Below are 20,571 nucleotides of genomic sequence, written 5' to 3' on the forward strand. Positions count from 1 at the left end.
GCAACCTGTGCCTCGGCCTCTCCTCCCCCTGCCAGCCTCAGTCTTCTCGTAACTCTTAGAACTAATTCATTCCACCTGCTGCTCTTTGCCTGGCACGTATCGAATCTGCTGGCGGGTGAAGAGAGACAGAGCCGCTGCTTGAGGCCCCTGTAAATGAGCATGCAGGGCCTTGGAGAGAAGGGGCATTGGACCATGGATGAGAAGCTCTTTCTGTTGGCTAGATCACACCCTCTCTCTCCCACCTTGCTAAGGGCTGTACCACGTGAGAAGCCTTCCCTTTGCTGACTGGCCTCCTAAGCTAGTTTGTTTCCACTCCAGGGGTTCCTTCTTGACCCTCATGCTAAAAGACTGCTTTAAGGATTTGAACTGGTTGGTGTCCATTGCAAAGCTGCACGGAGAGGCGGGGCTGCTGGTGACGGATGCTCTGCCACAGACCCCGTACTTCTGGGCCATACACCTCACAGAGGTAGGCACGGGGAAAGCCGGGCTGTGAGTCCTTTCACAGGAGCCCCTGTGAGACGGTCGCCTTGTTCTTGGTGTGCGTGTATCAGACTGTAACACGCGTATTTCTGGGCTAGCCCGTCCTGGGGGGTCTACGAGCAGTCTGCGTAATGATTATGTAGGCCCACGAGGAAAAGGCCAAACGTGCAAAGGGAACCGCGGGGAGTTCTGATTTCCGGGGACGGGATGATTGATGCCCATTCTGAGCACGGTTTCACACTGGGATCTCTGCGCTTTGAATTTACAAGGCTCAAATCTAACGAGGAAAAGGCACAGTGGGATCAAGTTCCAATCCCTCCCCCCGCCCTGTTTGGTTTCTGCTCTGGGGTCTTCGCTCCCGAGCCAGGGACATGCTGAAATCCCGCTGACGCCCCAGGGGGCTAAGCGTGATTTGTTGAATTGCAAAGGGAGTGAGCCAGAGTCCGGCTGGATGCGGGGGGGAGTGGAGAACAAGGCTGTGACCCTCGGCTGGCACCAGAGTACAAGTGAGTGGTGGTGGATGTGCAGTCGCGCTGGCAGCCTGGTGCGAGGGGTGGGATTGAGTGGGTGCTGTGCTCTGCTCTTTCCTCGGCAGGAAAGTCACTCGAACATGCACAAGCTGTTCTGCCAGCTGGCGGAAGAGGAATCCAAGCAGCCCTACCTGACGAAGCAGGCGGTGCAGCGAGGGACCCGCTGCATGGCAGAGTGCATTCTGGGGGACGACGGCGCGGCGTGGAACAGGTTTAGGGAACAAGCTGCATGCTCAGAATGGACCGGCTGGGCGAGAGGCGGCGGGGGAGTGGGGGGGACATTCGCTGATATCGGTTCCCCTCGCACTGTGCACGGAGGGCATGTGGCACTTTCCTGGTCTGCAGGTTTCTTAGCACGCCTTCACCACGTGCAGGAGCCTCTGTCCCCACTACCGAGCCGCAGCCGCTCTGTGCCAGCGCTGCCGAGACCGGGGAACGAAGCGCGAATTCCCAGGCAGAGGGGCCGTCGAACTCAGCAAGTGCAATTATCCAAGCTGGGGTTTGTCCCTTGTTGGGGTGAACCCCCGGCCGCCTTCAAACAAAGCACGCGCCGCTCTAGCCAAGCTGTGCGGTTCACCAGCCGCACGGTGTCACCTGGCACTATGCTGGTGAAAGGCGCCCCCTGCGGAGTGCCCAGAACTAGCTCGTCTCACCTGGCTTCTTCCTTGAAGGTCTCTCATGCAGGTATTGACCCGGCCTGCCCTGGCTTCGCTCTCCCGGTCTGAGTTACTGAGATGGCAGTAGATAATATTGCAGTCAAAACTCCATTTTGCTGAGATTTTAAGCTGCACCGTTTAAAAAAAACAAACAAAAATCCCCTAACCCCTGAGGCAGTCAGCTAGCTTCTCTCTCCCTCCTCTTTGCAGGACAAATATTATTAAACCCTGGGTCCTGTAGCTTCTTGCTGGGCTCACGTGCTCTTGTTTGACCCTCACAGGTGCTGGGTCTTGGAGAAAGTGGAAGATCTTGCAGTGGTTCTCTTTGTGGACTTTGGCCGTTCGGCCACTGTCCCTCTGAACTCACTGCGGAAGCTGGATGAAGACGATTTCTGGGACATAAAACCGCTGGCCCAGCCCTTCATGTTCCAAAAAGGTACTAGCATAAGGCCCCGATGTTGCAAAGGGATCCGTTCCCACTGATGCTCTGACTGGATCGCTTTGCACAGCTGGGGCCTTATGCTAGTACCTCCCATGGCAACTTTGGGTTGGTAGAAACAACCTTCTGGTTGTGCAGTGCCACTTGCTGGCCAGGTAGGTGTATTGCATTTGACCAGCTGCAAGGTTAATCTCTTGTCTGTCCATTACACTACAAAACCAGTATTTTCAGTATAACCCCCCCAATTCCCAATGTGGAGGTGCAAACCAGGGCTGGAAGAACGCTCTGCAGCTGTAAAAGCACTGTGGCTTTCTCTGCTTTGAATACTTACAGCCCCAGTGGCAAAACATTCACCCACTTTTCCAGGAACATAGTAGATCTTATCTTACCCTGAAGGTCTTTGATGCCTTTTTCTCCCTCCTGCTGCTGGGTTGCTGCCTAGTGAGGATGTATCACAAACTCCTAATTTCCCATAAAATGTTCGCTGCTCCTCAGAGCAGTTCAGCTCCTAGTGTGGGTTGGGTGTAACGGGAAGCCCACCTTGTACTGGCTTTTCTGGGCATTCTCATTTCCCGCTGGTTTGCATCCCTTGCCCTGCCAGCGCTAGTTAATGTCTCTGATTAAAATACTACCTCGTTAATGGGATCTGCCACAGCATGCTTGGAAACAGAAGAGCTGGTTTCTATTTGCCTGTCTTTGTATCCTCACAATGTCCCTGGGATGGGTACCATGTCTGCATTTTACGGGTGGAGAATTAAGTGACATGGAGCTGGGCCTTAACCCCGAGTCTCCCACCTCCCGGGCCAGCAGCCTATACACAGGACCGACCTGCCAGGTCCCTGTAAACTCTGGAATCACTTGGCTGTTTAAAGTGCTGAGTTACTGTCCTGCGTTCCTCCGTCTGATGCAGGGCAGAACCCCACTGAACCCTCTTTGTCTTTTAGAGATGGTCTCTGCAAGACCCATGGTTCGGCAAATCCTGCAAGGGAAGGTGGTCGGCCCGTCTCGCCTGGAGGTAACGTAGCCCTGAGCACTTGGGGTGTGTGAAAGGCTCGTGTGTTGAGAGGATGCTGTCCTCCCCAAAATGCACAGGACCATTGGTCACGTCTGTCATCACAACCCTGGGGTCATATTTCATTGGGTGTGAATGTCTCTAAACACTGGCCCAATGTACATACCCAAGCCAGCTTTCTGGTGTGTGTACAGCAGTGACCAGTTCCCCTGGGGCTCCTTCCCACACCTCTGTGAGATCTTTACCCATCCTACACCAGCTTCCCTGGAACGGGAGGAGGGGGAGGGAGGCCTCTGGCAGCTTTGTAGAGGGATTTGGAAATGGTGGGAGAGACCGGCTAACTCTGCCCCACTTTCCTTGTGCCAGCCTCACATCCTGACATTCACCTTGTGCGCCGAGGAGGAAGAGGAAGTCGGGGACCCTTGGGAGCTCTGAGCTGAAGGCCCCTGCCTCTAGCTGCCCAAAGCAGGAGTGGGGCAGAGAACTGCTGGACCTTGGAAAAGTCGTCTTCAACCTGAACCAGCCTTATTAACTGGCTGCAGTGTTGTGACTGGGGGGAGGGGGTGTCTCTTATTTCTCCAGGTTTAGTGATGTCCCCAGTTAGCTTCAAGGGGAAGTTATCTAGTTTTGATTTTTCTGTAAAATTGGGAGGGAGCTGGTAACTGTCCCTCTGGCGCCTATTAAATGGACCCTGGAAAGGCCTGTCCTGGCTTGGCAAGTCCCAATAACGCTGTCTCAGCCAGCGGATGTGTTTACAGGCATGCTGAGGCTAGGTGTGGTTCTGTTCAGAGTGCCTGTCCGCTGCACAAATCACCTCTTTAGACCAGCACATGCCCTGGCAGCTTTAAGAGCCAGAGGGAGGGTTGTTCCCTCAGTGCTATAAGGACAAGGCCCTGCAGTCCTTTCTTCAGCAGGACTCAAGCCTTCAGCCACCGCCTTGTGTCAGGCTGTGCCCGCAAGCTCCTTTGGGTAAAGTATGGTACAAATCCCCACTTTCTGTTACTTTGACAGACCATGGACAGGGTCCAAATACTCAAGTCTTAAGAGTGACTAAACTGCTAAGGGCAGAGGTTGGTTTGTTTTTGAAGGGGGGAAGAAACGAACAGGGCTCTGGATAACTCAGGTCTGCCCCTCGTGTCTGGTTGCTAAGTGGCTCAGAGGAAAGTTGGTCTGGTCCTTGGGGTGAAAGAACGAAGCTAGCGCAAGAAGCTTGTTTAAAGTAAAATGGCCTCAGGTTCCCACCTGGCCCCCGGGTTTAGATCAGAAGTTGTCCAGCTTAATTTCACAAGGGAAAGTCAGGGGGCAGGGCTGGCGGTTGTGAAACCAGAGATTCTCCCACCGTCGCCTCCAGGATGGTGAACCTGATTGGTAGAATCCCATTTGCTGAAAGGCAAAAGAAAGCTGTATAACCCCTGCATGAGAGCGAGCCTGGATGGCTTTGAACTCTGCGTTGCAGCTGGGTAGAACATTTCAGGGAGGTGCTCTAGCCAGCTCTCTCCTGAGTTTAAAGCTCTAATCACAGGGGAAATCTTGGTTTGGCTAGGGCTTGAGGGAAACGCGCTCAGTATCTCTAGCATGAAGTGGCTTGGCAGCGTTATCCAGTGTCTGGTTGATGGCACATCACAACAAGCGTTCAGCTCCCACCATGAACCTGCCCTGCAGTCTTACCTCTGTGATCCTTCAGCTGAGTATTTTACCATTGTTCAAAGGGGGGAGGGGATGTGTGAAGCAGGTTGCAGTCTGAGAGGAACTCTCCTAACATTAGTAAGGAAAACAGCATGGACCCTCCTGAGTGCCACTCTCCTTCCTTTATTTAGTGAACAGAACTGGCCTACAAGCAGGCAGTGAAACAGTCCATGTCATTCCAGAGCCCGGATGCACAGTTGACAGTGAAAAGTAGAGGGCTGCTGGGTAAGAGAATGGGCATCTTCTGAGTGCCTTTGAGGTCCAGTAGCTTCTATTAGAGTAAGTTCATACTGACAGTCTGGCTTTATGGCATGAGTGGTGCAGCCACATACTGACAGGCCCGGACGAGCGCAGCCCTGACATGCCAAGTTTAAGGGATGGAAGATAGGAACAGGAAGTGAACAAGGGGATGAGCAGGGAGTATTCTGTCCAACACCCACACCCTCCCCCAGCAGAGCAGCAGGGGGCAGTTTACCCCATGGGTACCACATTGGATGAGACCTGTGGGCCATCTACCACAGTTAGCTGCCAGCAACAGCTACTTCAGGAAGGAAGGAACCTCAGAGGAGGCAGATGGGGGATGATCTGCCCTCCCTGTGGTGCTGGTCTCATGGCCCATAGCCAGAGGGTTCACATCATGGTGCACACGGAGGATTCCAGGCCCAAGAGCCCAGCTGTACTCAGCAGTTCCAGGGGGCTGAGTTCACATAGTTAACTGCCAGCAAAGGTAAAACGGGCAGAGTCATATACCCTCTTCGGAAATGGAGTCAGAGGCAACAGGACAGAGCCCAGCTGCCATAATCAGTTCATCAGCACCCCCAGGATCTGGGGGGGCATGAATAGGGTTGCCTTTTCAGCCCATCCTCCACTCAGCCAGTAACCCTGCCTCACTCATTTAGGAGGTAGAGATGGTCTGTTACCTCTATAGGGAGCGCAGAACAACTGGCCCAGCTGTTAGCCAGGTTAGTGGGAACCTGCTGTCTCCCTGAATGAGACGTGCTTTGCTCACCCGTGTCTTACTGAGCAGCAGCCCTGGCAGAGACAAAACCAGAACAGGTGAGAGAGTTGGGCAACATCTCCCATGCGAGCAAGTGTGGTGCTTCTTACAGCCCCTCCTCCCCCCAGAGCACATACACACCACTCACCCACAGCAGGATGAGCACATACAGATTAGAGCTACTTTAGCCTCTGTTCTCCAGAAGTGAGAAACTTTGTGGTTTCTTGAAGGAAAATCTGTTCTTGATTTAGCAGATGAGCAAACTCACCACCTCTCCCTTACAGCATGGAAGTCAGGTCTCCTGTGGGGATTTCAGAAGAGTTGATTTCAAGCAGATTTTGGCCATCCACAAGAATGGGCAGTTGAGGAAAGACATTTCCCCCACCACACACAGCTGGCCAGGGGCCACGCCCAAGACAGTTTGGCTGGGGGCTCGGAGCAGTATGCTGTGTGTGGAACTCAGCTCAGCAGTAACTTGAGAAAAAGAGTCAGACCAGCATCTTCAAATTAACAAACTGTAATTTTTCTCCAAAGATACATTTTCCATACACATCCATCATACACTGTAACCAAAAAAAGCAGTGTACATGAAATAAGAAAATAAATTAAATCCGTAGCATAGGTGAGGAGGATGCTCTAGACTGGAGCGGAGTCGAAAGTTTCCAGCGATACAAGAGGCTCAAGAGTTGTTTTAATAAGGACGCCTGCTAGCGAGGGTCCAGCAAGAGTTTCACGTCAGTCCAACTGCTTACACAGTTTTTCCCATCGAGTTTATAACAGCCGTTACTGTCCTGCAAACAGGCAGCGCTATCACATCCAGGAGGGAGCCACAGGGGTGTTTTATGGGCCAAGTACAGCATTCAAAAGTAACCAAGTGGTCCTGCAGAGCCCAGCCAACGGTCAATGCTAGCCATCTTCCTTGGGTGGTGTGTACCAGCCTGAAACAAGAGCAAAGACTCCATGGGAGGGACAAGTCTCACCCCATTACTACAGCTAGACTCCCCAGAACAGTCCCACCAGACTCCTTCCATGTGACAAGTGCCTCCCATGTGAGACCATGCAGCTCTGTGATGGCAGAGGGGGAGGAGAGTCTCTCCTCCCCCCTCCCAGCCTTGACTGTAGGTTCTGCCCATACTACAGCTTCCTGAAGCTCTGCAAGGTGTGCGTGCTGCACACACAGGCAGGAAAATACTCCCCCTCTCTAGCAGGTTAATTCCTCACGTGCAATACCTGGTCTAGCTCTGCCGGGCCACAAGCCCCCCCAGGATAGCCAGGCCAAGCACCACCCAGCCATCGCTTTGCTAGCAGAGCTGGTTTTAGCTTGGAGTGTTACACGGTTTAATTAGCTGGGTACCAGCACTGACAGGACAAATGTAACCCACCCCATCATATGCCCGGTGCACCTGACTTTGGGAAGCCAAGGAGGAAGGGATGGCTAGGTTCAGCAAACAGGAGAGAACCGTGTAGGCAGTAACTCATCTCGGTCTCAGGCCAAGTAAGGTATTACACATTCAGCTCCCTGGAGCTGCTGCAGTGCTTCAGAGACCAAGTTCTCAGTCCAGCTGGGTTTGCTATACACAGTCCTGCTCTGCCCCAGCTGCCAGCTTCCCTGTGGCTAAGATGGGTAAAGCCTTATGGAACCAGACAGCATGACGCCAGGCACAGGGACATTTGAACAAGGCCAGACAGCCTGCTTAGCAGCCGCAGCATTCCCCCTGCACGGCACTTACATTCGGTCTCTCTGCAGTGAGCGAAGGGTCCGTCCCACATGGCAAGAGAGGCGGCTTTTGCAGCAAGGTCCAAGCGTGAGCTGGGAACCCGGGCATTTCACTAGACACACTGGCTGCAGCCCACTCAGTCACTCTGCTCTCCAGCAGTGATTCCGAGGTGGGCACAGACAGGTTCAACATGCTGCCCCCTGCAGGAGCCCCATGGTAAGGGAGGACAGACACCCCCCCCCCCACACACACACCCACCGCTGGAGGCCTTACCATTCTTCTCATGGATCTGAACCAGGGACTTGTAGGACTGCTGTGCTCGCGTCAGGCTGTACTGATTCTGCAAGGGGAAGCCAGAGGGACAGTCAGGTCAGTGCGCTACAGAACAGGGGCATCAGTTAAACCAGCTGCACCAGGCCCGCACCATGGCATGTCCCACCCCAAGTCACTTCACACCCATTTCTGGGACCAGCACCTAAGGCTGCGAACACTCGCAGGCAGCTTGTGACTGATCCCATCTGCACAGGGTCGCCAGCCCCCCCTCTAGAGCTGTAACGAGAGTGCAGCGCATCACCCCAAGCCCCGTCAGCTTTTCTGAGGGTGCTGAGACGCAGGTGGGTGGCATGACAGCACAGGGGGCCTCGCGCTGGGATTACTGGCTCCATCCCGCAGCCCCGGACAAAGCACACTGCTGGCATTTCTGATCCATCGTGTCAGCCAAGGAAACGGCAGCTCCCAAGTACTTAAAGCCAAGATTCCCAGGTGCCTTAAACTGCATCCACAGAGTAGACGATGCTGAAACATTGCAAAGGTCTCAAACACTCCCCCCTCCCCTGCTGCTCCAGACCAGGGCCTTACTTTATTGGCTCCAAACTGCACCCTTGCTTTCCCTTTCACCAGCGTGGCACTGATCTGCATGATCACTGATTCAATAGAATAGGCACTGCTCCAGCCCTGCAAAACAAGGGGAAACCGTGAGACTGGCGGGAACCTGCCCTCCCGGTGACCAGGCAGCAGCCAGCCCTGTCCTGGCTGGCAGGAGCTGGCTTCTCTCCGCTGGGCTCTGCTGAGGGGCTCCATCCAGCAATGCTGGGGTACGGCTATTAGAGGGTCAGCAGCCTGCCCCCCCTCGGGCTGCACCAGTGTGTGTCAATCTCTGCCGGCTGGTCACCCCTTGTTCAGAGGGGGACATTTTCATGCCCCTCCACCCTGGGCTAGAAAAGTGAAAAGAACAAGAACAATGCGAGCCCTAGAGAACCGGGGTGCGTTCTCCGAGGCCGATGGAACACTAACTCAAAGTGGGGGGGAGAAGAGGAGAGATTTGCTTTGCTTAAGACTGCGGTGAAAGTTTCAACACCTCGCAATCTTCAAGCCCCCCCACCCGCCTGGAGAACACTGCACTGGGCTATGGTGGATTCCCCCTGCAGCTTGGCACTGTCGCCCACCAACGGAACATTTTGCCATATCCTGGAAACAAATGTTTGCTCCCTCCCCCAAAATAAAGGCGGCAGCACTGTACAAAGCAGGGAAGCCCCGTAACGCCAGGCACTCGAGGAGTCAGAGCTGGGCGTGAACGTGAACGCTAGCAGCAGGATTTTCAGACACCAGCAGGGCTCCCAGCACCAGCGCCACTCACATGCCTTAAGTAACAGGTGCCCAGGGCACACACTGGCCACCTTTGCGAGCACAGGCCTTCCCACAATGCAGCCGCCGACACTCACCTGCTTTGTAAGCAGCTCCATGCAGATGGCACCTCCCCCCAGAACGTACCTTGGGAGGGAAGATGACAATCAAACCGATCTCCTGCAGCAATGCCTAGTCCCTTCCGCCCCCACCCCACCCCCCAGAGCCTGAGGCAACTAGTCATTGCTCCCCCTCCAAGGGCGATCGCAGTTCTGCAGAAACACCAGTGAGCTGCTATGAAGACAGCAGCTGAGCAAGTCTCCGGCACCTTTCACCTCCGTCCCCTCCACAGTCACACCCCCATGCCGGGGCCCTGCACTCCCCCAGGAAAGGCCACAGTCACCTTCCCCCCTCTAGCGCCTTCATTCACAAATAGCAAACACCACACCGGGGAGATGACCACTGACCTAGTGGAGTCAGAGCGTCACCTCAAACGCTCTTGGCAGACCCCGAGAGGGGACTTGGACCAAAGAGATACGGAGACGATCCATCCCCACCACCCCCCAAGGAACCACCATTCTCTGCAGAGACTGAACCGCGCCCCTGCGGCAGCTCCCTAGATACGGACAAGGGACTGCCGCGGCCAAAGCACTTGGTGGCGAGAGCACTGATTTGAACGGTCACTTACCCCCCCGAGAGCACAGGGGACACAACCCTTACGAACGGTGGGTCGAAAGGAAAGTTATCCTGCAAGGAGAGAGAGACACAGGGCTGTTGAGAACCACAGCAGGAGCTCCAGTAGGGCAGAGTGGGGTGGGAAGGGACCGGGGGCTGCAGGCCTTACTTTAAAGGAGAAGTTTAGGAGGATGAAGTCCATCCCTTCTTTCTCTTTGAGGATCTGGAGATCGTTGTGCAAAGCGCTATCCTCGTCAACCCTGCAAGGGAAGAGCCTGTGGGGTCAGAGCCCGTGGGGTCAGAGCCCAGGGCAGACAGCACTCTGCAGTGCCCACAGGAGCCCAGGGCAATCGCACCTGGATGACCCCAAGCCTTCTGACTGGAACACAAACGCTAAGGGATTCAAGTTCGCAACCCAGCCCCTCGCTCCCCAGGCAAGAGCAGGATCATGCACCAGGGAGGAGAGGGAAGTACCCCCCTGCATGAGCATGGCGCGAGAGCCGACAGCTTCCAAGGGAAGCATGCCTGGCCCTAGGCAAGGAGTGGCTGCATTTGGGGGGGGGGGGGGGGGGACCCATGCCAAAGCTCCAGAAACGCAAAAAACCCCACAGCTCCCTCGAAGCACAGGGGAAACCGAGGCACAGACTGGGCAGTGGCAGAGTCTGGCGCACAGCTCAGGTCTGCCAAGCATCACCTCCTGCTCTAGTCACTAGCTCCCACCTCCTCTCCCCATACACACACGCTCTAGGTAGCAGGGCCCAGCCACCCCAAGCCCTGCCGACAGACCTCCTGAGCCAGGCCACCTACTTCAGGAGTTTGACGTTCCAATCGTACAGGCTGTCGCTCACTAGTTCAACTGCATAGTTTCCTGCAGAGCAGAGAAAGGACACGTCAGCACCACCGGAGACAGCAGCTGCCGTTCGGACAAGGATCTGAGCAGCGGCCCTCTGGATCCAAGTCACCTCGGGACAAAGCATGAGCTCAACCTGGCAGGGATCCGCACTGCGCAGGGAGTGCCCTTGTCTCGGCAGGCTGTCCCCACGGGCACCGGCAACTGACTGCCCCTCCCCAGAGTCTTGGGGCTTCGGGGCGGGGGACAGTCATTCCCCTACCGCCACCAATGCACACAGCGAAAGGGCCATCACACCAGCTAGAGACTTCAGGGAAGCAAGTACCAACTCAGAGGCCCTCCCTCTCAGCACAAGCTCCTTGTTCCCCTCTAACATGGACAGTGATCTCACTGGTCCAGCTCCAGCGCCTCCATCGCCTCTGAACCCCCAACACGGCTCCGGGGAGCCCGTTCCATTAGGACATAGGGAAGGGAAGTGGCCTGCTCAACAGACCAGCTCTCCCTGGCCATTAGGTACAGGCTGGCATGACCATGACAAGCAATCAGATTAAGGCAGGTCCCCCCAGCACTCAGGTCAGAGCTAGTCACCACTTACCGCCCTTGAAACTTGGTGATCGGTAAATATCCCTGAGCTCCTTCATTAGCCGGTCAGTGGCCTGTACAGAGCCAGACACTGCGCCCTGCGAGGGGGTCGGGAAGAGGGACGGGGAGGCAATCACATTGTTACACTGATCTCACTACAGGCATTACTACCGGAGCCAAGGCCTGAGCCAGAACTCCTACCCTGGGAGATTTGGCCCAGGTGGATTAGTGCCATACGCTGCAGCCCCCTCCTCTGCACTGCAGATCTCCAGTCTTCCAGGGAGCAGCCACCCCTGCACCAGGCATTCAGATCCTCTGGGTTAGGAGGCAGGCGGAGAGCCTGAGAGGAGCTCAGCGAAGACAAGCCCAGCAAGGGGAAGGAGAAGCGGCTGCACTTGCTTCCAGCAGCATTAGAGGGAAGCGAACCAGATTCCTTTGGATAAGCTACCCAAGCTCAGTGGTCTTCACTTGGACTCCGGATTCTCCCTGCATCCTTCGCTGGAGACAGCACGTTTGCTACAGAGCTCCTGGGCACATGTAGCCGTGCAGACTACGAGCGTCGTGAGCAACTGCAAATCCCTCCATGGAAACCGGAGTCACCCGAGGCTCTCTGTGCAATAAGGAGCCAGAACATTGCAGCAGACGGGGACTGGCACGGGCTAGGGCACTGCTCTTCCAAGCGGTGCAGCAGCTCCACGGGGTACCCCTTGGCCCCCTCTGCTCCCCAGCCCCTCCCCCCTCCTAGTGACACGTACATTTAAGTAATCTTGCCTCTGGTTCTGTTTGATTTTCTCTAAGATGGCCAGGTTTTCCTTCCCGATGCCGTCGTCCTCCGTCTTCTTCCCGTCGACTGGCTCCTCCTCTTTCATCTCATAGTGATCCAAGTCCTCAGTGTCCTGGGCAGGAGAAGAAAGATCTCACACCAGACACCCGGCTCCACTCCTCACTGATCTGAGCAGCTGCAGTTTTACAGCAACTCAACAGGGCAGGCTCTCAGGAGCACTCCGGGCTCCCAGGCTCCCTCAGTGGAAATTCTCAGCAACTCCTTTCCCAACATGTGCAGAGCTGTCACAAGATCCTGCTAGGCCTGTGGTGTCAGAAGCCAGCGTGGGGCAGAACGAAGTCAGGTCTGAGCTATGGGATGGGAAATTCCAATACCCGAGTCCAGCGCACTGCTTGCACTTCACTCCTCTGGAGATCAGGAAGAGGGTAGGAAACTGCCTGGAATGGCCCCCAGCCCATCCTGCAATGCTCTGCCTCCAGGGCAAGTGGGTAAAGAGCAGCCAGGAGCTGCAAACTCCACCGCCCTGAAGCCACCCAGCTGCGTGACACCCGTGCACTGCTCCAGCTCCGAGCTGGCGCTGCACTCAGGCAAGCACAAGTAAAGACGGGTCTTTGCCTCTAGTGAATGCCCGAGGATCCCAGAGCGGACGCAGTCTGTCCCTGGAGGGCACACGCAAACTCACCCTCTGATTTCAACAAAGGGACGCCGAGAAATTCTCATCTCCAGAGTAAGAGAAATACTGAGGCTCTGTAGCCGCTGTCGCTCCCACAGCCCCCGCCCCCCCCCCCCCCCCCCCCAGGGAACTGGCTGCAGCTCGTTCAAAGGTGAAATCCCACATCCAGTCATTACTAGCCTCCAAAGTGGCTCTGCTACCACATGAGAATCTGTGTATCCAACTGCTCCCCATCAACCAGCCACCCTGCTTCTTCCCCTCCCAACTCTGTCCCTGCTCCCTTACTCCATCGGGGGACCCCTTGGTGGTGGCTGCAGATTTCTGAAAGAGGAAACCCAGACCCGAAGTTAAGCAGGTTTCTGAGCGGACCCCAGGTGAGCTCCCGCAGCTCTTCACTCTGCTCCCCTCAGGCATGTTTCCTTTCCCTGTTTAAAGTGGGCACATACAGCTCCTTGGTTACCGGCTTCTCTGCTGCCAAGTCCAGCTCTTCTCAGAATTAGCCACTATCCCCTTATGTACATTTCCCAACATGCCTCACCCAACGGGAAGGCTCAGTAGCTCTGCTGAGCCTTTGCTCGTGAAGTGGGAAAGCAAACGGAGCTGTCTCAATACTTGGAGACAAACGCTCTGGTCACCAAGAGTGTGGAAGGGACCCAGGGCAGATTCCCAGGGCCTTTGTGTATGTGAAACCCAGCGCGGCTCAGGACCCTTTTCTCTGGAAGTTGTACCATATTTCAGGGTACTTTTGGAGGGGCTTTCAGATCACCCCCAGCTCTGCAGCCCCCTTCCCTCCCTCCGCAGTCAGCTGGCCAGAGAAGGTTGCTGAGGGGGACATGAAACACTATCCACACAGAGCCCAAGCATGCTGGCTCCTCAGCCCTCACGGAGCATGGTCAGAAGCCCCATTCCCCAGCGCCTGCGTTACACCGAGTGCATCCGCAGACTGCACTCAGCGCTTGCGCTGAGGCACTGACGGCTATCGTCACTCAGGAGAGATGCTGTGTCCCTCCATACAAAGCTAAGTGCCGACTCCACCAACCACCTGGCTAGGTGCAGAACCCCAATGGAGTTTTAAACCGCTGCGAGGGAGCATCTTCCTGTCGCCGCTCTCCAGGGTGCCTGTTACTATTCCAGAGAAACCATGTGTTTTGGGAAGGGCTTTGCCAGGAAACCCCTCCAAACGGGATTAACCTGCACAGCACCCTACAGTGATCCTGGCCACAGCACATTGATGGAAGCCACGGGGCCCAGGATAGGGGTCAGAGTTCAGTCCCGAGACGCAGCTGGACTAGTCTGTTATCACTAGGACCACGTGAAAGGATTTTTTCATTGCATTTTATCCATTTCCACCCACTCTTCCCCTGGGGTCTGGTCCTGCCCCAGGGGCTCAGAGGCCCCGAGAGTGAGCCTGACCTGCACTCACCTGACCGTGGTGGTTCCCGTCCCACAGGGCTGGGCCCAGTTCCCCACTCCAGGCACCACGACCAGGCACAAGGGTCACAGCATCACTTCGGTTTAGCCCCAAATGACAACAGTGGGACGAGGGGTGACAGCGGTGGCCAGGCCAGATTTGAGAGAGCGACATTGTGACGGGGTCACAGCACCACTCACTCAAATTTGAAAAGGCCTTGAGTGCGCAAACCAACAGCTAAAGCCTACGGGAGTTACAGCAAAGCCTGCGGTGAAATATGGCCGCCTCTCACCTCCTGGCCAAGTCTCTTGCTTGCACACTTCGCAAGCCTGCCTAATCCTCTCTCTCCAGGAGTCAGATTTCCATTATGCGATTTCCATGCCAGCAATGGCAACTCAAAACTCCAAGCCAAGGAGCTCAAAGAGCTTAGCTGGTAAATTTCAGGCCCTGGAGAACTGCAGTACAAACAGACAAAGCAGCAAGCCAAGGGATCCCATTCCCAGCTCAATCCCTTCCCACTCCCCCGGCAATGGCAAGTCTTGATAACACGGGCCTCTTATATCAACCAAATGCAGAGGACAGCAGCAGTATCATTTCCGTAAGGCTCTCAGTAAAGCAGACCCGATGGCTCCCTGCCAGGGCTGAGCAAACATGCTCAGTGACGGACCCCAACCTGGTCGGTATAAGGAGCTGCTCATGCTTTGAATAGAAACAAGCCAGGTTTGACTCTGACAACTGCTGCTCGGGCTAATCTGCCTCAGCTCCTTTCCTGACACTTCACTGCAGTGCTCTCCCCACCGCCGGATCCGGCGTGAACTTCTCCTGCATCCCCCCTGCACTCACCTCTGGCATCTCCTCATCTTCATCCTCCGAGGACACCTCTTCCTGGGTGCTCTATGGGAGCAGGACAGAGACAAGGATCAGGACGGCCCCTGTGGAGTCGCTGTCATTCTGCAGGGAGGAGCTAGCCAGCCGAGTGACCGCTACCCAGACAGTCTGTGCTGACAAGCAGCACCTCAGCTAGGAAGCTGCCACCAGGCAAAGCTCGCTGACAGGGGCCTATGCAATTCTGTACCTCATTAACAGCAAGCGGAGCCCTTGCAATCCCCTACATTGCTTCAAGGGAAGCTTGGATGAGGACTGACACTGAGCATTCATCTTAAAACTAAAGTGAAGGCTAGAAACTTTGTACAGGCTGTTCCTTCTAGAATGGCTGCCTCAGAGGTGAAGGGTTAAGTTGGGGCAGTAATCAGAGAAAGCCCAGTGGGCAACATCTGACACACTGGCATACATATCCAGAGAGGGCAGACAACCACGTCGGGGCTGTACCAGCAGTGGACAGGCAACCCTGCTCACCAAAGCTGGCCAGTACTGCCAAGGTAACGTACTCGTCTCAGGTAGGGAAGCTAAACACATCCACATTCAATTCCACAGACTCCTGCCCAGAGACTGGGCAGAAAAGGACCCATGCAGTGCGCTGCCCTCTCCGTATGTTACAAGAGGTGCACCCGATGTAGGGCATTGCTGAGCACTAGGCAAGCAGCACTTGGGCGAAAACAGGTCCTAGTCCATCTGCCATGCTCCAGAGAGCAAGCAAAGCCACAACCCTGGAAAACAGACCCCTTTTGGAGGGCACCCCCAGAATCCCCCGACACACCGAGTGCCAGCTCGGGCTGGGCACACGGGAGAACCGTCATTGCAGTACAAAGCTGCACAAAGGCCATCTTCTCAGCAGGCTTTTCCCCCCCGGTCAAGGTCGGAGCAGCTTGTCTTAGGCCTGTTACCTGTTCTGCTGGCAGAGGCTGGTCCAACATCTCGACATCTGGGTGCTGGGGAAGGTTGTAGAGTTTGCACAGGTCGGAGATTATCCGCTTCAGGTGCTGCAAAAGCTGCCCAGGAAGGAGACAGACAAGCAGTGTTAGAAAAAGGCACACAGCCCTCAGCAGTCGAGTGCAGCCTAAGCAGCCCCTGGCACCGCCACTCTCTCCACTGCGTGCAACTCAGATACCTGGGGAGGCCATGGGAGAAGCTCCTTGCTGAACGCAGCTTCTGCACTGCACCAGGGCAGGCTGCAGCCAGCAACCAAGCCACATCCCACGTAAGGGAAGAGCATAGGGAAACTCACTAGCTGGACAAGCCTGAACCGCTCAGCTCGACTCTCCAAACCCCTTTACAATCACACCGAACCAGGGACAGACGGGACTCAGAGGCCTCAAGCTCTCCCCGTCCAGCCCTTCCCCACACCTTGCCACCTCACCAATGTATTTCCTTTCTTGACTTCCACCAGCCTCTCCAGGATAGCTGCCAGGTTTGGATCATCCGACTCCACAGACCAGATTGGGGGAACAGCCGGGTAAGACTCCTAAGGAACAGGGGAAAAGGTGATCTTTGGGCCATTGTTACAGAGTGCACCTCGACCCCAGCCAGCCTAGGGCGTCAGAGCGAGTATCCCTCTGACCGGGGCAGCAAGCTGCAGTCGTGTCTCTCCTCCCCCACAAACACACAGCTCAGCAGGACAGTGTCCAGGCAAATGCACTCCACCCTCCGGACTAATCCCGGATGGAGGCAAAACAAACCATAGCTCTGAGGACACTGATCTGTGTCAATTCTGTGCTGCTACACTCCCTCCAACCCGCAAGCTCTGCCAGATGGGGAGGCGAGAGAAAGAAAGGTGCAAAGTCTGTGTCACTTCACACTACTGCCTACGGAGAGGGAACGAAATCCTACACTCCCATCCTACGCAGACCAGTGCCTGTCAGCCCCTTAAGGGCAGGCCCTCTCTGCCCTGCATTCTGCTGATGGCACTTGGTAATGTGTCTTCTTTTTAAACAAGCCCTCTGGAAAATCATCCCGAACTCACATCATGGAAATAGGCCCCTGGGCAAGGGAGTGCAGAATGTTGCTTCTCCCCAGCTTGTAACCTACCCTACCTGAGCAGGATCCAATACCTAGGTACAAGAAATAGGTCTGTGTCAATGAGGCTGCTGCAGCACATGGCCCACCAACTCCACAGCCCCCTGCGGCATGCTAATGTTCTTATTGCACATGCTCAGATGCTCCCTGAAAGGGAACTCTCAGCCTTTGCTTTTTATCCATAACAGAGTCCTGTAAAATCCAGCCCACGCAGAGCCAGGAGTCTCACGTGCACCAGAAAGATCAAGTCCTTATTTGATGTTTCATTTCAAACACAGCCAAACCAGTGTTTTCAACAAAAATTCCTCATTCTGAGCTGCATGCAAACATCCTTGGCAGAGACCTTGTGCGTGGATGGGGAGCAGAGAGGTTTGTCCTGAACTAAACGTTTGCAGCAGTTACGTGTCCTGAGAAACAGGATAATATTGGAAACCCTGTGGGGGCAAAGACATGCACACAGTTCTACCCAGCAGAATTCCCACTGGGACCCCCAGAAGGGAGACAGACCCAAGAGTCACCTTGGCCAGTTTAACTTCTGCAACTGTCCGATCACAACAGGCCAACACGATCCTTCTCCTGCAACCTCAGGAGCAATCCAATTCAGAGACTGCAGCAATACTAGGGCAAGCCTGCAGTCAGACCCTGCTTACACACCAGCCCAACTTGCACTCTGCACCAAGGTCTGTGCGTACTGCACTGCAGGCTGCTCTAGACTGCAGTTTACCATTTCAAAGTTATGCCCAGTGACCTTCTGGCTTCTGTGTGTGCAGTGCAATCTTGCTGCCATCCTCCCCGTGAAAGCAAAGAGCAGAAGCTCTGAAGCAGGATGCTGATGTTTCACCAGGCACAAGTCTGCCATAATCCAAATTCCTCCCAGTGGACAAGGTCAAAAATAGGGGTGCCACATTCCCCAGCTGTCAGATCTGAATGAGCCCAGGAGGCAAATGGCATCTGGGGTTCTGAACGATATTCCCAGCACCATAGAGACAATGGTTGGAACAGCTCATCTGTGAGCCCCCTTCACTAATGCAGCATAACATGTGAAGTGGGTTGGAGCATCCTGAGGCAGCTGTGTGTCATTAGCTACTGGAAATGAACATGCAGTCAGGGTCTGAGGAGCAAACTGCTCATCTCGAGCGCTTTAACCTCACATCAGACAAGCCCCAGCTTAGCCTGCCCCAGCGGAGGTGGAGTCTGCATACAGCGCCTACAGTTGAATGTCTAAAGGGCAGACACTTCGGGGTCTAATCCAGAAGTTAATCCCACCTGATCGGAGAGATTTATTCACAGGAACACCATGCACCTCTCTCCCTCCATGTGTATTGCCCCTGCTCTAGCTCCTCTCTGCTCAGAAACCTGGCAGCACCTTTTGGGGCAGTGTGTAGGCATTTGCATTTCAGATCGGCTACCTCCATGTTGAAAAGGGGACTAAGATGGGTCATTTAGTTTTCAATGTAAACACCCAGCCCATTCTTGCTCATCCCAGAGAGTGCTGGAATGAGCTACAGGAGCTGGTCCGTAGGGGAAGAGATTATAACTAGCATTTTAGTGAGGATGACTAGAGCACTGGGGGTAGGGGCTCCTCTGAGCATTCCTACCACAGCCCTTTACTTCCTGGGGTTTCCAGCAAGGAGGAAGGGCAGGTTGGACTGAACTTTGCCTCTCAAAGGGAACACCTACACTGCAAAAAAAACAACACAATAACTGTGGCTGCGAATCTCAGAGCCAAGGGCAAGTGATTGGGCTCACACAACAGGGCTGAACACAAGAATGGCCGGACTGGGTCAGAGCAAAGGTCCATCCAGCCCAGTGTCCTGTCTGCCGACAGTGGCCCATGCCAGGTGCCCCAGAGGGAGTGAACCTAACAGGCAATGATCAAGTGATCTCTCTCCTGCCATCCATCTCCACCCTCTGACAGACAGAGGCTAGGGACACCATTCCTTACCCATCCTGGCTAATAGCCATTCATGGACTTAACCTCCATGAGTGTATCCAGTAGCCGTGTAGCCATTCCCGCCTAGGGCTGGAGCCCCACCGGCTCGCCAGGGCGCTGGCCCACAGGGGAAGGGCTTCGCGACTGTTTCAGGCGCAGGGTGCGAGGCCGAAGCGGTTGGCCTGGCTCTGGGCTCGGCGCTGCATGGTTTGGTTTTGCGGGGCGGACACGCCGATGGCGCCGGGCGAAGAGCCGAGTGCTGGGGCCAGGCCGCGGGAAGGGGACGCTTGTAACCCCCCCCCCGCCGGGCCGTGCTGCGGAGGCGGAGGCGGGAGCCAGCCCCAGGCGGGGACTTTCACCCCACGCAGCGGCGGCGGCCGCCTGCCAAGCCCGAGATTGGCACCGTAGTCGGATGGGCAGCTCGAGCCAGGCCCGGCCCCGCCCCACGTCATGGGGGGTGGGGGGAGAGACTCGCCCCCCCCCCAGCCCGTGCAGCCCCGGCCCCGCGTCATGGGGGGTGGGGGAAGAGACTCGCCGCCCCCGGGCCGTGCAGCCCCGGCCCCGCCCCATGGGGGGTGGGGGGAGAGACTCGCCCCCCCGGCCCCGCCCCGCGTCATGGGGGGGGGAAGAGAGAGAAGAGACTCGCCCCCCCCGGCCCGGGCAGCCCCGGCCCCGCCCCGCCCCGGGGGGGGTAGGGGAGCCTCGCCCCCCCGGGCCCGCCCCTCTCACCGTGATGTTGCAGTGGATGCGGACGGGCCCCGGCGGCGGGCCCCGGCTCCCGGACCCCCCGGCGCGCGCCCCCGGCCCGGGCACGAACTCGCAGCTGATCTCGTCGGGGCAGGCGCTGCCGATGCGGAACCGCTCGTGGCCCCGGTGGAAGATGGACTCGAGCAGCCGCAGCTCCCGCCTCAGCAGCCGCCCGGGGGAGGCCGCGCCGCCCCCGCTCCGCCCGGGCCCCGCCGCCGCCTGCGACCCCGCCGCCTCCTCCGCCCCCGCCCGCTGCATCTTCCCATGGAGGGACCCGCTCCGCCGCCGCCGGCCCCGGGCCCCGCCGACCCCGCCTCAGCGCCAGGAGCCGGCCCAAGATGGCGGCCGGGACGGGCCCCGCTACCCGGAAGTGTCCCCTCCCCTTCCCGCCAGCCAGCGCGCCGGGAGGCGGGTTATATGCACCGGAAGCGGCCCCTCCCCTACACACCAGTCGCTGGGAGGAGCGGCAGCCGCAGAGGAAATGACGTTTCGCGCCTCAGCCTGGCATAGGAAGTGACGCCACGGTCCAACTCACGGGGGCCCGGAAGTGAGCGCTCGCGTACGTGCACCCTGGCCGGAAGTGGCCCCTGCCCGACGCCCTGGTTCACGCAGCGCAGGCGCAGAGGATCCCGGGGACCCTCCAATGGGGGGGGGTCACTGTGCATTGCCCGGCCCCTCCCCCGCTGCCCCGGCCGGAGGGGGGGGCCGCCCAGCCACGTGACCCCCAGCTGGGCAGGCTCCCGGGGCTCCCATGGCGGGCCCAGCCCCAAACCAGTCATGGGGCAGCGGGTGGCCGGCGAGGGTCAGAGGATGAAACTCCGGGATCCCCCGGGCCCGGCAGCGCCGCCCACGGCCCCGGGTC

The 20,571-nt window shown here is 56.7% G+C and overlaps 2 protein-coding genes across 6 annotated transcripts in view; one reads left to right on the forward strand and one right to left on the reverse strand.

Moving 5' to 3' along the window:
- Nucleotides 1-3,819, forward strand: part of TDRD10 (tudor domain containing 10) — a 16,136-nt gene extending 12,317 nt beyond the window's left edge. For 4 of the 5 annotated variants that reach the window (XM_026658070.1, XM_029912955.1, XM_026658066.2 and 1 more), the window contains 2 exons: nucleotides 319-466; nucleotides 1,076-2,040. In XM_026658070.1, the coding sequence (XP_026513855.1) occupies nucleotides 319-466; nucleotides 1,076-1,735 (808 nt within the window). In that variant the 3' untranslated portion in view covers nucleotides 1,736-2,040. Of the gene's footprint in view, nucleotides 1-318; nucleotides 467-1,075; nucleotides 2,103-3,049; nucleotides 3,121-3,483 lie in introns of those variants that run through there. The other variant, XM_026658071.2, reaches the window with a different exon arrangement.
- Nucleotides 3,820-6,301: 2,482 nt separating this feature from the next.
- On the reverse strand, nucleotides 6,302-19,994 carry UBE2Q1 (ubiquitin conjugating enzyme E2 Q1). Its single transcript, XM_024203143.3, has 13 exons — nucleotides 19,692-19,994; nucleotides 16,374-16,478; nucleotides 15,901-16,005; nucleotides 14,960-15,010; nucleotides 12,004-12,144; nucleotides 11,262-11,346; nucleotides 10,624-10,684; nucleotides 9,986-10,076; nucleotides 9,830-9,888; nucleotides 9,240-9,288; nucleotides 8,377-8,472; nucleotides 7,792-7,858; nucleotides 6,302-6,738 (listed from the first exon to the last, which is right to left on the reverse strand). The coding sequence occupies exons 1-13, from the start codon at nucleotides 19,965-19,967 to the stop codon at nucleotides 6,707-6,709; spliced, it is 1,218 nt and encodes a 405-aa protein (XP_024058911.1). The 5' UTR covers nucleotides 19,968-19,994; the 3' UTR covers nucleotides 6,302-6,706.
- Between the last annotated feature and the right edge of the window lie 577 nt (nucleotides 19,995-20,571).

The sequence above is a fragment of the Terrapene carolina genome, unplaced genomic scaffold (genome assembly GCF_002925995.2).
Source record: "Terrapene carolina triunguis isolate 2854851 unplaced genomic scaffold, T_m_triunguis-2.0 Scaffold397, whole genome shotgun sequence".
In the NCBI taxonomy this organism is placed as follows: domain Eukaryota; kingdom Metazoa; phylum Chordata; order Testudines; family Emydidae; genus Terrapene; species Terrapene triunguis.

Bases quoted from the DNA above. Each gene is read 5' to 3' on its own strand.
- UBE2Q1 (XM_024203143.3), bottom strand. From the start codon at position 19,967: ATGCAGCGGGCGGGGGCGGAGGAGGCGGCGGGGTCGCAGGCGGCGGCG. The intron at 12,145-14,959 runs GTGAGTGCAGGG...TCTCCTGCCCAG, and splicing joins AAGATGAGGAGATGCCAGAG to GACACTGAGGACTTGGATCA. The intron at 7,859-8,376 runs GTAAGGCCCTGG...TTCCCCTTGCAG, and splicing joins TGCAGTTTGGAGCCAATAAA to AATCAGTACAGCCTGACGCG.